This window comes from Lepidothrix coronata, unplaced genomic scaffold, assembly GCF_001604755.1.
Source record: "Lepidothrix coronata isolate B3197 unplaced genomic scaffold, Lepidothrix_coronata-1.0 Scaffold97, whole genome shotgun sequence".
NCBI lineage: Eukaryota > Metazoa > Chordata > Aves > Passeriformes > Pipridae > Lepidothrix > Lepidothrix coronata.
This window is the reverse complement of record NW_016690277.1, coordinates 1,718,207-1,733,250: the sequence shown is the minus strand read 5'-3', so window position 1 is coordinate 1,733,250 and position 15,044 is coordinate 1,718,207. Positions and strand designations below refer to the sequence as shown.

The following is a 15,044-nucleotide window of genomic DNA, read 5'->3' as shown; positions in this document are numbered from 1 at the left end:
TGTGATGCACAAGTTAGTGGTCTTTACTTTTTTATGTCATATTTTATTAGTGTGACATATACCTAATTCATTTTGAATAATGTGGTGTAGGAAATGATTTTCAGCCACCACCAGTGTTGGTTTATCATTATTCTCTAAGACCCAGTAGTTGAACAATCCTTTATAAACTGTACCACAAATCACAGAAGTTTTGGTAAAATGATTGTTTCCTGCATCCTTTCATAGGAACATGCCAGAGGAGAGTGGAACCCTTTAAACTGAAAAGGGAGTATATTCATATTTGATCCTATAGCAGCAGTAGAAAACAATTATAAGCCATATCATATTTTACATTTGCTGGAACTTCCCAGGGGAATGTTAGCAATACACAAGACAGCCCAGAGCCTATGGGTAGAAGAGAGAAATTGTGGAAATGATATGAAGAAAACAAGGATACAAACCCCTCAGCTTTAGGGGACAAAGAGGCAAAAGACAGACCTTGATGGTGGAAAGATAGTTCAACTCTAACTTTCAGTTCTAATTTAGAAGATGGAGAGACAGAATCTAAACAGACATCTAAACCACCAAGAGCTTCTGTAGTGTTTGGCTACATAAAGTACTGAACCAGGAATTGCTCTCCCAGCAATCTGAACAGGAACAACTTAATTTTCCCATTAAAGCTTAAAAACATAAATTATTTCTTGACCTACAAATAAGATTTGTATTTAAAGCCCAATGTATTTTCAAGTTCAGTTCTTCAGTACCTTTTCCACTTGATGCTAAGCATTTCCTGCCTGTTTTCTGTAAAACTCCCATGGGAATAAAGAGAGGCCTTTGTTCCTTTCCACTACTGATTCTAAATTATTGATTAGCCAGTCTAATTTGTGGAAACCACTACTGGCTAATGCTGTCTTAGAACTGCTTTAGATTGGGCAAAAAGGATTACAGGTAATTTGACAAATATCTTGACAAATAGCGAGGGAAACAACGTTAAAATAGATAGGAGAAGTAGCATGTTCTTTTGTTTGCCCACGCTTTATGACACTCACATATTCTCCTTCAGACTTGCCTAGAATTTTAATTCTTTTGATAAACATCACTTGAGAGCTGATTTGGGGAACACTAAAGTAGAACTAACTGTTCTGAGTAGACGTGTAAGTGCCTGTGGCAATCATGAAGCAGTGCCTACAATTGGAATCTACAAAAGAGGTCCAAAACTTTCTAATTCTCTAAGTCGACCTGAATATATAAAGAATGAAAGAGGACAAAAAGAAAGAAAAAAGTGCACTGAGTCACAGATATAAAGACAAGCCACGAAATACCTATCAGGCACTCCATGATCTGGGATGGTAAGTCAGTGACTCCAATGTAGCAGTGTTTATCTTGCCTGATAAACAAAGAGATCTTGTACACTGAACAAATCAATGAATGTAACAAGTATCAGAATAACTAAAAATCATGGAAACATCCCTTTGAATTTGAAATGAGATGCAAAAGAACAGTATCTTAAAGTGATGGAGATGGACATAAAATAGAGAAACTTGGGAAAATAGAACTTTTTAGATGTCAGACATTCAAACAGAAGAATACAGAAGATAATCTATGTAATGTGGATATAGAAAAGTTTTCCAGTCACTCTGTTTCTGACAGAAAATATTTTAGAAGATGACTACAAAAAGAAACCTGGTTCTATGAACTTTAGTGTAATGTTTTTCATTGCTGTAATTTAAAATCTGAGACATTGTCACCAAGATTTTTTCTGATAATCCTTGAGAATTTTTCTTGTTCAAAGAGCAGAGAGAAGGGCTTTATGACTGGTAGCACTAGCAGGTTAAAAGTTAAAGCACCAACAAGATGTACAAACCCCAAAAAGACCCCCCCCCCGGAGAATGTAGCACAGGCCAGTGCAGTTGCAGTGCATAGATATGGATAATCCCTGGTAGCTGCAAATATCCTCTTAGGGGAAGTTTTCTGCAGGAGAAGCCTAATCTCAATCCATACATGGGAAAAATACAGCTAAAACTAGTAACGTTTTAGCACTTTCTCCATGTCATTTACTTCCAACTGTTGTTTAGAATAACTAGTTTAACAGGAAAAATGAATCCCCAGACATTCACTCCTCTTGTACCTTCCGCTGTACAGCAAGAGCACCTGCAGTTTCTTGCCTTGATCTGTTTTCAACATTGCGAGCCATAGTTGTAGTTACAAACAGCTTTAAAAAAAAAAATCAAGGTTTCTTTCAAGAATGCATTCTTTGGTGAAGTGGCAATGACAGGACACATCCCTTTGAAACAAGGTGTGGGAATTTCAATTGAGAATGCAGATCTTGAAAGCACTTGTCAAATAGAAAAACTCTTTCTTAAGCAAGAGGTAAAAAAGAGAAATGCTTATCAGCATGTGACTTAACCAAAAGGACTTTACATGAAAAAGAAGCCTTTTTCATGACACGACAGGAGTATTGAATATTTACTAGCTACATGCTTAAATAAATTAAACCCAACAACAAAATGACCACCAGAAACATTTAAGATTAAGGCATGTTGTGCACAGTAATATTCCATTTACTGTGTTTAGGCAATGGGAAGAGTAATTGTTCAGAATATTATTGCAGCCTGACTAGAACAAAACCTTGTTTTGGTTTGTAGACAAGGGGTTAATAGAAGAGAATGAATAAATACTCTGAAACAGCATAGTGAATGAAAAATTTGGGATAATGGCTGCTCAGAGCATAGAGAAGTGTTTTACTGACACAAACACAGGAATTTTAGAAATACACCTCCTGATGTGCAAGAGATTTTAAAACAAATTTTAAAAAAAAATTGAAAACAAGGTCCTCTAGACTACCATGGATGAGAAAAATTGACGGGGAAAAGGAATCTGACAGTTAATAGATTATCACAAATATGGAAACAAAAGTATTACAGAAGCTTTTAGGGAAGTCTCTTGTAATTGTTAGAACTGTAACACTGTTACTAAAACATTTTTAGGGCTCTCCAAGTCTACCTTGACTTCCCTAAATTATCAGGATCCACTTTATGAGTACACAGAGGGTTTACATCCTGCTCTTCCTTGTGTGTGGTTGTTTCAGACCTCAGTGTTTTACTACTTAGGGCCCAGCTTTCTAACTTTTCAGGTTCGACCTATTCATAGCCAGCTTACAAATACTGCTCTGATGGCAGAACTATCCTTCAGGTTCTTGTCCCCTCCCTGCAGGTCCCTCTGTGCCCACAGATAAGTGCCCAACTGAAATGTCACATGTGCAGGCAGGAGATAGAGGAGCTGTGCCCGGCCATGCCCATCACCTGCAGGCTGCCCTGTTCCCCTCACAATTTTGCTGATTCAGAGATAGGAGTGTTATCATTCAAAATGAAAACAATTTAAGCAAAGTACGATGGAGAAAGGTTTCACTAATGAAAATTTTCTGTTGTTACTGAACTAGACATTTGCCAGGGTAAACTCTTGTTTTACACTCTTTCCTTCATGGATAGGGATCACTGTTCAAACCCACCTGCCAAATGGTTTAATTCTTTTTATATTTCCTCATTATAAACTGAGCACTCAACAGTCAATGAATGTTCAGATTACCCTCTGCAATCCCAGTTTTGCTCTGAAGTGTGTTTTGTTTCTTTGCTAAAGCCCCTCAGCACTTCCAGGCAATGCCCACATGTGCCCTCAGCCCCCTCGACAGCCAGTACAATGAAATCCAAATAACCCTTTGTCACGGTGAACTCTTTGGAATGACATCTTCATGTTAAAAGGATGTATCGTTATGCTTCAAAAATGGAAATTATCTTGAAGCAGAAAAAGTATTCCTTGCAGGTTTCAAAACTCATTCATTTGGTAAGAGTCAGGTAACTCTGGTGGGTACTGTCAGTTGCAATAAATCCCTTCTGCAATAGGGGGAATTTTTCTCTAAAGGAAGATTTTGAAACTTATTCCAAATTTTATCAAACTTTTTTGTTGTTATTATTGTTATCATCTGATCCCTGAAGTTTTTGGTTACTAGGAAATTATGAGTACAGTACTGTAATCAAGAAAAAAATGTTCAAATTTGTTATTTTTAAATAGCCTGGTTTTGTCTCTCACGAGGTAATGAGATCAACCAAATTCAATCTGATCCATGATCATCTCCTAAACACTTGATCTTACAGCCAAGCTTGCAGTGGGCAGTTGAAATAACCAAATAGGAACTAACAAGTTCAACAAGAAACCTCGAAAGAAATAAACCATGAAATAAATGAGCTAATTCTGAAACCTGTGAATAATTAACAGTTTGCTACTGGTCTAGATTTCCATGACCTTCAGCAGCTTGCCTGCTGGCTGTGCAGCACACAGCCTGAACCAAGGAAATCCTCAAAAAGCTCTCTTGGACATCATGCCTGCAGTCACAGGACACCGAGTGTCAGTGCAGATTCCCAGCCCCTGGGAGAAAAATAGGCAATGCCGTGGGTCTTGAAGTGAAACTGTGTGGGTATGTGCATCTAGGGTCATCCTACAGTAATCAAAGCAGCAGCAGAAGCAATAATAAATTGCCATGAGGGGATCTGCTAAATGCCAGTATTAATGTCATCTTTTCTTTTTTTTTTCTTCTCCAAGTGTTGTCTCATTGCCTGGCGGATACAGGTTGTTGAAAACTGCCTGATTAAAAACATGCTGAAAAAGCATCACGTGATATTTGAGACAGAAATGAAATATTTAACATACGTTTCTACTGCAAAAGAAACATAAAAGCAAAACTGAACTGTACTCTGATATTCTAAACAGAAAATGACAGGGAAATCACTCCAATTTAAACCCATCAGTTCCCTAGTGATGAAAGCCCAATCAAATTATAAAAGGAGCTCTACCAAGCTCATTGTCACAGTCATTACTTGATGTAGAAGGTCTGTGAAATGGAATAAGAACCCTTCAGACACACACTTTTAGATTAGGCAACCATATTTTTCCCGAGGGACTATAAAAAAATAATTTGTAAACATTTTTGGTTGCCATCACTTGAAATTTAAGAGAATAATTTCCATTAACATTCAACTAACACTCAACTAATGAAGCCATTTTCTCTCTGGACTCTTTTCCTCCTTAAACATTCTGTGATGTTGCAATTATTTTCACAAATTGTTTTGTTAGGTCTATTGAAATAACCACTAAAGTAACTGGATTTCTTTATTGGACCAAGCCAGAACTATTAAACAAATCCTTGTCCTCTGGTGGTTGGAATGCTTCCCCTGGTTAATCCTGCTCTTACATGACTAACTCCATGTCACTTCCTCAGTTCATTAGTATTTTATTAATTATGTAGGACAGCCTCAGTGAAGAAGACAATCTGCAAAAACAGATTCCAGAATGCTGTCTTTGAAATCCCATTACTCTGAATTTCCTCTCAAAGGTTTAGGTCTAACGTAGGGCAGTAGTGCTCCACCAGTGTGCTTCCTTCAGCCTTGAGGAACACACACTGATTTTTTAATTCAACCTGGCTTAATTGTTTGATTTGGAAATATCCCCTGCATTGCCTCAGAGATATCCCTCACAAATGCAGATACCCCACAAGACTGCTGTCTCAGTGTGGCACCAGGTCTGTTATCACTCACCATCGACTACAGAAATACTGGCATCACTCTCTAGAAATGGTCAAATAAGCAAGTGCAGAACATTTTAAATCTTCCAAGCTTAGAAACTTCAGAAATGATCCCCTGTATCAGTCAAAAGTATTTATTTTCTCACTTCAGTAATGCTGAAAAGCTGCCAGTGGCATTTTCCCCCCATCTCTCCCCCCCTCCAAGTGCAAGCACAGAAAGCCACAAATACACTGGCATTGAGAAACTGAAGATTTGGTTCAATACTGATCTAAATAGGTGGGAATCATGAAACTATGGAATCTGTTGCCAGAAGCAAAGGACTACAGCTGACTATTGTCTCTATACTGAAATAACTTGCATTAAACAGTGTTGTTTCTTTGAAGATGGATATCAAAACATTTTTTCAGAACTTTTTTTTCTTGTAAGTTGCATGTTTTTAAGATTTAGAAATGCTACATAAATATTGGCCAAGTCACTTAAATGACTATTGAAAATACCATTTGTAATAGACACATCCACCTACTGATGTGATTCATTTTGGTTTCCTATGTCAAGTACCAAAACTGAGTACTTTAAACCAAAATCATACCTTCAGGACAAAGAGTACTAAACTAAAAAGGTCAAGTAATGATTCATCTAAAAATGTTACTCAAGCTACAAAACCAAATGTTGCTCTGATTTATATAACCATCCCAGGCTAATTAATTAATTAAACACAGGACTGCAGAGCTATTAAGATGCCCTATAAAGGGGAGCTGTCAAGCATGTTCAAAACTTGAAGAAATTTTAATCTCATTGGAAATAAATGCAAAATTCCCCAAATGTCAATAAAATCTAGATTTCTTCTGATAAAGAATATTAGTATAAGAAAAATTGAGTTGTGCCAGTGAGCACAACTGGCAACAAATAGTTCCAGAGGTAGGGCATAAATTTTAATTTCCCTATCAGAAAAGTGAGGTTCTGTAATTGTCCCCAGCTGGAGCAACAGGAGCAAAAGATGTAGTGCATCTAAAATGGAGCTTAACCTCTTCAGGAAAAGGATCACACCACACAGCTGTGATGGTGATGGATTGTTTGATGATCCAGGATGTCCCTGACAGTCAAACAATACCTGCACTGTAGCAATTCAGGTGAGATGTTTGAACATAAACCTGGAAGTCCGAGAGTGCAGTCACCAGCAGAGCTGCCACAGACTGGCAGAAATATTACACTTATTACACAAAAATAGAAAGGGATGATAACGTTTACCTTCTCCCTAGAGCCACCCTTTTCCCAAAGAAGACCAGCCCCAGTTTTCAGGAGCACCACAAAGAGCTGCATTGCGGTGTGCCCGTGATTTAAGGATCCCCGACAGCCCTGAGTGCTCTGATTCTGTCACACAGATCAGCTGTTTGCACTGTGCAACCTCACACTGTGACAGTGGCTATCTACTGACCAACTGGTGAGCATTAGATCTTCAATTTCTCAGGCAAACTGAAATGGGAAACGGAAAATGAGCCATGAGATCAGTGGAATCAACCTGAGAAGACAAAAACAATCTTGTAGAGGGGTGTTTGCATCTCCACACTAAACGCAACTCTCAATATTGAACTTCAAAGCTCTGATGTAAGAAAAACCAAATAGTTTAGAGCCTCTTTAAAGTTTACCACAGCACTCAGTAAAGTTAAGGACAAGGAAAAGTAGGGCTCTTCTAATGTTTCTGTACCTGCACCATCCCTCTCCCCCTGCCCTGCAAAACACAATGACAACACAGCTTTTGATGTTTCGAATTCTTCGTGGCTTTTTATAGCAACATAACACCAGAGCACCTTATTTAAATTTTTGATTTATCACAAAACCCAAGAGTTTGTTATAAGAAATATCAATAAAAGCTTTAACTTTTCACCAGCGATTTCAAACTCTGAATCAACATGGAGATAACAGTGAATGGATTGTGTTTTAATCTCCTGTCTTTAAGTCACAGCAACAACTAACATAGGAATTATTCCTGGGCTGTTTTTTTAAAGAGAAGATGACAGCAAAATATCTGGCTATTGTAACCAGAAGAAGCTGCAGTTAAAAACAAGGACATAATACAGAATGCTCAGTCACACTGCTGAACTGCCAGAGACAAAGGAGCAAAAGCAAAAACTGAGAACAGTAGTAATTTAATAACAGTGCATAAAAGTATATTAAGGAGTTTTACTCCAGTTACTTAGCTGGGACCAATGCAACAGAACTTCTCTTACCTTTCTTAAAATAAAATCACTTTTAAAACACTTTCCAGAAAAAGGCAAAGGATGCAGATGACAGGAACAGAGTAATCCAAGATCACTCACGCATTGAATTTATCTAACATTTGGAGAAAAAGCAAGTCTAGGCTAAAATCAATAGCAAAACTGCCATTGCATTGTGGATTACATCCACTGCAATGGATTAATCACTAGTAGTCCATTTATTTTATAATTCAACTGATACTTATGTCTAAGCATATTAGCAAACTTTTTGGAATCAATAGAGAGGTCACAAAAAGAAAGCTAAAAAAAGGGGTAGCATAAAATACTGTACTTCTGTCGAAACACAGCTGTTAGTACATGAGAGATCATATTTTAAGTTACTGCAGAAATATTGTTGTCCTGTGTTCTAGTTTACCAATTTTTCACTTAACATAAAAATCTTGATTAGGAGACAAGGTTTGAATGAGTTAAAGGCAGGAGAAATGCAAATGCAGTAACAGAAATATCTGCATCAGGTAGGGCTATAAGGTATTATACAGGAAAGCATAATCAAAGTTGATTCTTGAGATTATGTTAACCTATTCCAAAATTCCATAAATGCTAAAGAACTACTTTAGCATCCTACTGTTAAGTAACTTTACAAATATAATATTCATAATCAATGAGTTCTTCAATGGGTTGCAAGAATAAACTGCCCTGATTCCTTCCTGTCAGTCATTACTGACATGCTGCTCAATCTGTTGTCTTCTCTGAAAGATAAATAAAACGTGACTCTGTGAAAGGAACAAGCACTGGGAGATGGAAATGCACTTGTACTCAGCACCTGGGTCAGAACCAATGCAAACAGCTCACAAAGCACTTTTCAGACAACAAAACTGTCATGGAATTTCATGAACAATGTTTCTGAGCTGCCATTTCCTCCAGACTTTGTAGATACTGATTTCTGTAAATCTAAACAATCTTTTAACACCACTTAGATATTGTTTATGGCTACTGATTCAAAAAACAAGGAAAAATGTTGTTAATCTGAAGTGTGTAAATTATTCCACTACTACAACTGTAAATCCTGAAATATATGCTTAAGTGCCAGAAGTCAAAGCACAGGTACCATGTAAAATGTTTTTTTGACCTTTGGAAGCTTGAAAATAGGACATGTTTTCTTATAAAAACTCATTTTTCACTCACACCTCTATAAAAACCCAGTCCTTTCTTTCCATGTCCCCAAACTGTCTTTCCATTTGAGCTCAATACATTTCATACATGTGCCACACAGTAAACTGATTCATCTTGCATTACTCAGCTTTTTTCAGGACAGCATTCAGTAATCCTCTTCTCCTGTGACTTAGGCCCATATTCCAAACTATAAAGCCACAGTAAGCAGATCTTAAACTGCCAGAAATTTGCTTTTTTCTCTATCTCAAAATACATAAATATGTATATAAAAAAAGAGTAGGTAAATCAAATTTTGGCTGTAAAAAAACCCACCTTCACTACTGTCCTTTTAAAAGAGGTAAAGAGAAATAACCTCATCTGGAAACTAAAAATAGCATGAGTCATTTTACCATCTTTTTCAAATTTTGCTATTATTCCCCTGGAACAGACTGACCTTATTGCCTTTGCTTATGTAAGCAGTAATAGATTACCTGGCTGGAATTTTTCACTTAAGCGATTTCACGCACATTTTATGCTCCACTGATCTTTCTGCTCTCTTTTTTTTTGTTTTCCAGCTTTCACACCAGTGATCCCCCAGCCCAGAACGCAGCAGGGAGCTTTTGCTGCTCTCCAGCCACATCAGCGTTTCGTACAGGGGTAAGATGCAGGTCACAGCGAGTCTGGAGACACTCCTGGATCACAGACAGACCCTTCTTTTGCTTGGATACACCGACAGCTCTGTTTGCATTGGGCAGAGTCAGCGCTCACTGTCACGGCAGGGCCGGGAGGGAACGAGCCACAGACCTGCTCAGAGCCGGGACCTCTGCCTGCCACGTGTCCTTCACTGGTTCCATCCCATGAGCCACAGGCAAAAGGATGGGTGTTGGACAGCAATATCAAACCTGGATGAATTGCCATCTGCCTTTTTCCACCCCCAATAGTGAAAGCACATTTACCTGGTGTCTTCTTTTGCTCGCAATGGGATAAAACAGGAAACACTTCCTGAACCACTGTCCTACATCCAGCTTCTTCCTTTCAGGGCTCAGTCCCAGCTTGTAATAGACTCTTCCACATTTTTTAAGAAAATCATTTCGAAAGAGCCACAGTCCTCACGTATCTGTAGCCCTCTGGTAGACATGCTCGGTTTCTATGGCATTTAACAGGAATATCATGCAGGTACCTGAGTTATTCCTAAGTGTCTTTCCATTTATTTGGAATTATATTAAAATAGCTACAGATAGTGCAAACAAAACACCGATTTCACTAAATCCAGTACTTCAGTTATGATCACTTAAATTAAAGTATATGGACTAAACAGAAGTACCAAAAAGAGAAAAAAAAGAGAAAATAAGAAAAACCTTATTTTATAGCCTATCACGAAATCATGTCCCCCAATATCTGTGGGTCAGGCCTTCATGATCCTTATTTTCACTTATTTCTAGTTTTGCAATAGAGACATTTTTACAAACTTTAGAAACCTTTCGTGCTCCAACAATGTGCATGGCAAATAAAATTTGCACGCAAGCAGTAAGACCTCAAAAGTTTGGATCACCACCAGTGTCAGTATCATCATCACATTTGATGTTTTAAGGACAAATGAGTCCAGATTCAATCCAAAGATTGTTAATTCAACTCCTCTTATTAACAATCCTCTCTAAACAATCTCCAAGGAAGCATTCATGACACCTGTTGCTATACAGGTTTTGTCACACATCATTAAATATCACTAAAAAGGTGATATATATAAAAACTCAGCCAAAAGGCAAAAGTTCATAATAAGGCTATTTTTTTATGTTTAGAAAAATGAGAAAATTTTAAACATTGTGCAAAACAAAAATACTTTATTCATTTTAATACCGTACTGTCATGGTTTGAGAGCTTGAAAGTTTCAAGCACTGAAGACCAGAAAAACCAACTGAATTTTGCTTTTCTAAAAACATCTATACTCAGCATGGAAACCCTAAATTCTTACGAGAAACCAGAAATGTCTTTTAGCATTCTAGTTACTGCTGATTGCCTTTTCAGCTGCCAGTCCTTGTTTGGGTTTTGAGTAGTCCCAAGGTCTCCTGTTCTCTGTGTACCCGTAGAGCTTCCGCAGGGCCACCCGCGCAGCTTCTTCCTCTGCAGCGAGCAGAGTCTCCCCAGGGCCTTCAGCTAAAATCTTCTTATCACTTGGGGTAAAGAAAATAAAATTACAAACATTTTCATCACGAAATCATCAGCGCTGCTGCGTACCATGAATAAAATAGACTGATTTTTTTCTCCAGTTTTCTGGGAATACTGAAGATAATTTCTATACGCACACAATTTAAACATTCCTTTGGTCTTTCCTGCAAAGATAAGTGATTGTATATTCAACAATGGAAACTCAGGTCAGAAATGTGTCCATTTCTTGGAATAACACCACTCTGTTCACTTACATTTCTAGCATATCACTGATTCTTTACAGCATTCAATTTGTTAACCCCATTAAAAATATGCCAATTCATTACTCTGGTTCGCTTAAACAGGAACTGAAATGCCTTTGTCTTGTCTCCTCCCCTGGTAAGGAAGCATTTTCAAACTGCTTCAAAAGGACTGATAGCAAAACTCTCTCTGTTATGAAGCACGTGCTCAGCTCTGTTTAATCAACACCTGTGGGCACTGAATAGGAGCAGTTTGTGAAGGGACACCAGGGATCCCAGAAGAAAAATAATCCAAGTTCCTTTCTTTTCTATAAGATAAATCCTAGAAGGCCTATAAACCAAAGCATGATAAATCAGAATAAGTTAAGGCAACCTTCCCACGTGTTTATCTGCAGCTCATTTAACAGAGCAGCAGTGATGTGGGTTTTGTCCTGCCCCAGAGAAGTGATGTCACCCTGGGGCAAGAGACCAGGACAAGGGCTGACTGCACCTGACACAAATGCACCAGGGACAACTGGCACTTCCTAAGTCTTCCCTAGACACAGATACTCCTCTTGTCTAGTTTTCAGTGCCTGTGATTTGAAAGTCAAAAACCTTCTCTGGAATATAAAATGAGACTCTCTTCAATCCCACCTCCCTTGGTGACCCTACCCTTCCCAAAGCCCTGGATATGTGATCCCTCCACAGCCATGCAGTTATGATGTTCACAAAGTTCCCATGACAGGTCACCCAGAACACACACCCAGGCTCTCTGGTGCACCCCATTTAGCCTCTGAAGCCCTTTAGTCAGAGACTGTCTATGCATCACCACTGAGCTATGGCCAACACTCAAATGGCTGATTTTATACAGAAGTCACTGTAAGGTTTCTTTTCTCTAACAACTTGACCAAAAAGCATATGAGTAGAAAAGTAAAAAATCATCTTCCCTCCTCCCCTCTCCCCCAATTAAATCCATGTCATTTTAAATTAATATTGTACTAACCAGTACAACCCAACAAAGTACACTGGCAGAACTGTGCTGACTCCCAACTGTCTGGTAATTCTTGGTTCTGGAGCAGAGATATTCCTCTTGGTCAGTTCTTCCACCAGTAAGCCCATAGGATTTACAACTTCCCAGATCTCAAACAGGTCTTTTCCGATCAGCTGGGGAATTAAGAAGTCCTAAACAAGAATATTTAGAAATTACAATTAATGGCTTGAGCTTCAGGTGTCTCCTAATGAACATACAGTGTGAAGAGGCATTAATAGAGTTGACAATAAACTGTGAAATGAATGAGGCAGCTGCCTCAGTGCCCCATCCCAGCACAGCAGAGCTGATACACTGGGCAGCTCTGGTTCTGGTTTAGCCACTGACAGATGTGTGTCCAGGGCAAAGTGAACCTCCAGACCCAGGGAGGTTCAACCTGAGAGAGGACCTGTGACAACGCCTGTGCACAGACATGAGTTCAGCAACAGGCTGGGGCTAAGCAAGAACTTGAGTTCTGCACAGAGGCTGAAGGGAACAGGCAAACCCTTAGGACTTCAACCTGTTTGGATTATTCTCTTGCTTGTAAACTCCTACTTGCTCTTAAAGAGACCTCCCAATGATTTTAACAAACATTTCTCCATTGCAAAACTAAAAATAAGTTAAAAGCATGACTGAAATTACAATAGCTACTAAAACTACTTTGTTACACTGAATTCAACACTTTTGTATGAAATATCTTTAGGTGCTCGCACTCCTACATGCAAAACCTATAAACTCAGTCCCTGATTATATAATTTTTTTTTTTAAATTTAAGATATATGTGATCTCACATGGAATAATTTCATTATCTGACACTATAGTGCATGGAATATAATGCTTTCCCTTACAAAGTGTCAGCAAATACTAATATCACCATTATAAACCAGAAATGTATGATTTTATGTACTTGATCAGCTTCTCAATGAAAAAAAACCCAACACAAAAATCCCAAAACCCCACTTGACCACTGCCACCAACCAACAGATCTCATTATTAAATTGTCTTGTTACAGGTACTGTCAAACTTCTGGGGATGTCCCCGGATCGAGGTACAAAACAATGTTTACTGGACCTACCCGGACAAAGATGCCCGTTCTCTCCGACCCGCTGCTTTCCAGCAGGGCTCCTATCACCGCGAGGAACGTCCTCTGCAGCACTTGTGGCGGGGCTGGAAAGTCCCTGCAAAGCGTCAGGTCTTGGATAGCCAGGTTTTTAGCCACGTAGGAGACAAGTTCCTGACCGGTAAGAAAATTAACAAGCGCTTCTACGGCCTTGGCAGGTAAATGTGGGTAGGCGCCCTCAAAGCACTGTGTCAGGTAAGCGCGGGCGAAGCGCAGCCCCTGCTCCGCAAGTTTGGTGTTATCCCGGAGGCTGAGGGTAACCGTGTCCTTGTCCACGCCGAGCTGCCGGCGCCTCGCCTCCTCGCTCTCGATGTAACAGGAATTGACAAACGCCGTCTTGAGAAGGTCCAGAGAGAAGTTCTCCTGCAGGCGGTGGCTGAAGGCCTGGATCTCGGCGTGGTAATCCCAGTTGGGCTGCTCGGACCTGCGGGAAGGACACGGGCTCAGGGACAGAGCGAGTTACCCGCGAGCAGCACCGCGCCCTTGGGCTGCTCGACAGGGAACGAAAAACTGAACTGTGTCTGAGCACCAAACCTAGTATTTAAATCCGCATCCTGTTGGTTCCGCATCACCCCCTGCCTGCCACGTTCAGCCGGGGCTACGCCGACCTGCGGAGCCAAACCCACCCCGCTCCAAAGCGGGACCAGACGGTGCCTAAACGTTTTGATTTTCCCGATTTCTGGGGCCGCTGTTGCATCCCTTCCCCAAGCCCCGCCCTCCCCCGCAAGGCCCTCACCGCCGCTGCGGCGGCTCCTGCAGCCGCTGCATCTCCAGGTACGCTCGGAGCCATCGCTTCTTCTCGGGGGCCGGCCCGGAGCTGAACGCGGCGCCGAGCGCGGTGCCCAGCGCGCCCCGCCCGGGCCCGGCCGGGGGCAGGAGCGGCCGCGCCGCCCGCAGGAGCAGCCGCGCGGCCATGGCGGGTGTGGGCAGGGACGGGCAGGGACCGCCCCGGGACCGCCCCGCTGGTTCCGGGAGGAAGCGCTCCCGGCCGGGGCAGCGGAACCGGCCCCGGGCACCGCCGGGGAGAGGAGCGGGGAGAGCAGCGGGGCAGTGCAACCCCGGGTGTCCCGGCTTGGGCCCTCGGGGCGTTTCGGGGCGGAACCCTCAGGCCGGGATCCCGCCGACCCTCGGCAGGAGAGCCCTGGGAGGGCGGAGCGGCGGCGCGGGGGGACCGAAGGGCCCGGAGCGGGTCCCGGGGTGACCGAGGAGCTCCGGGCAGGTCCCGGGGCAGCGGCGCTTCCCGAACGTGCCCCACGGGCGGCCCTTCAGGGGGAGGCGCTCCTGAAATCTCGTCGAGTTCCATTCCCACGTGCAAGACAAAGTCCGGTTTTGTGCCCTTAGAAGAAGCTTTATTTTTGAGTATCACCTGTACAATTCTTTGTACAATCTCTCAACCCTCATTTGCACCATCAGAGTTTATACAGTACACCTTCAGCATAAAGGTCATGGTATAAAACTCATGAAAATACAGAAAATGTGCAAAGCAGGCCTGGCCCTTCATATTGTCTTTCACTAAAAGACAAAGGCACGCACTTCAACATTCATGATAAAACATGCACAGCAAACACCCCAAATTAGCCGATGGAGTTA

General features: G+C 41.0%; 1 protein-coding gene across 1 annotated transcript; it reads right to left on the bottom strand.

Moving 5' to 3' along the window:
• Positions 1-10,744: 10,744 nt before the first annotated feature.
• MRPL44 (mitochondrial ribosomal protein L44) lies at positions 10,745-14,369 on the bottom strand. Its single transcript, XM_017822432.1, has 4 exons — positions 14,191-14,369; positions 13,410-13,878; positions 12,311-12,489; positions 10,745-11,094 (listed from the first exon to the last, which is right to left on the bottom strand). The coding sequence occupies exons 1-4, from the start codon at positions 14,367-14,369 to the stop codon at positions 10,923-10,925; spliced, it is 999 nt and encodes a 332-aa protein (XP_017677921.1). The 3' UTR covers positions 10,745-10,922.
• Between the last annotated feature and the right edge of the window lie 675 nt (positions 14,370-15,044).

What these genes read in the sequence shown, in the direction of transcription:
- MRPL44 (XM_017822432.1), bottom strand. Translation starts at nt 14,369, where the DNA reads ATGGCCGCGCGGCTGCTCCTGCGGGCGGCGCGGCCGCTCCTGCCCCCG. An exon ending in GAACGGGCATCTTTGTCCGG is followed by an intron (nt 12,490 to 13,409) that starts GTAGGTCCAGTA and finishes ATTCTTGTTTAG; the next exon opens with GACTTCTTAATTCCCCAGCT. An exon ending in TACTTTGTTGGGTTGTACTG is followed by an intron (nt 11,095 to 12,310) that starts GTTAGTACAATA and finishes CTTTACCCCAAG; the next exon opens with TGATAAGAAGATTTTAGCTG.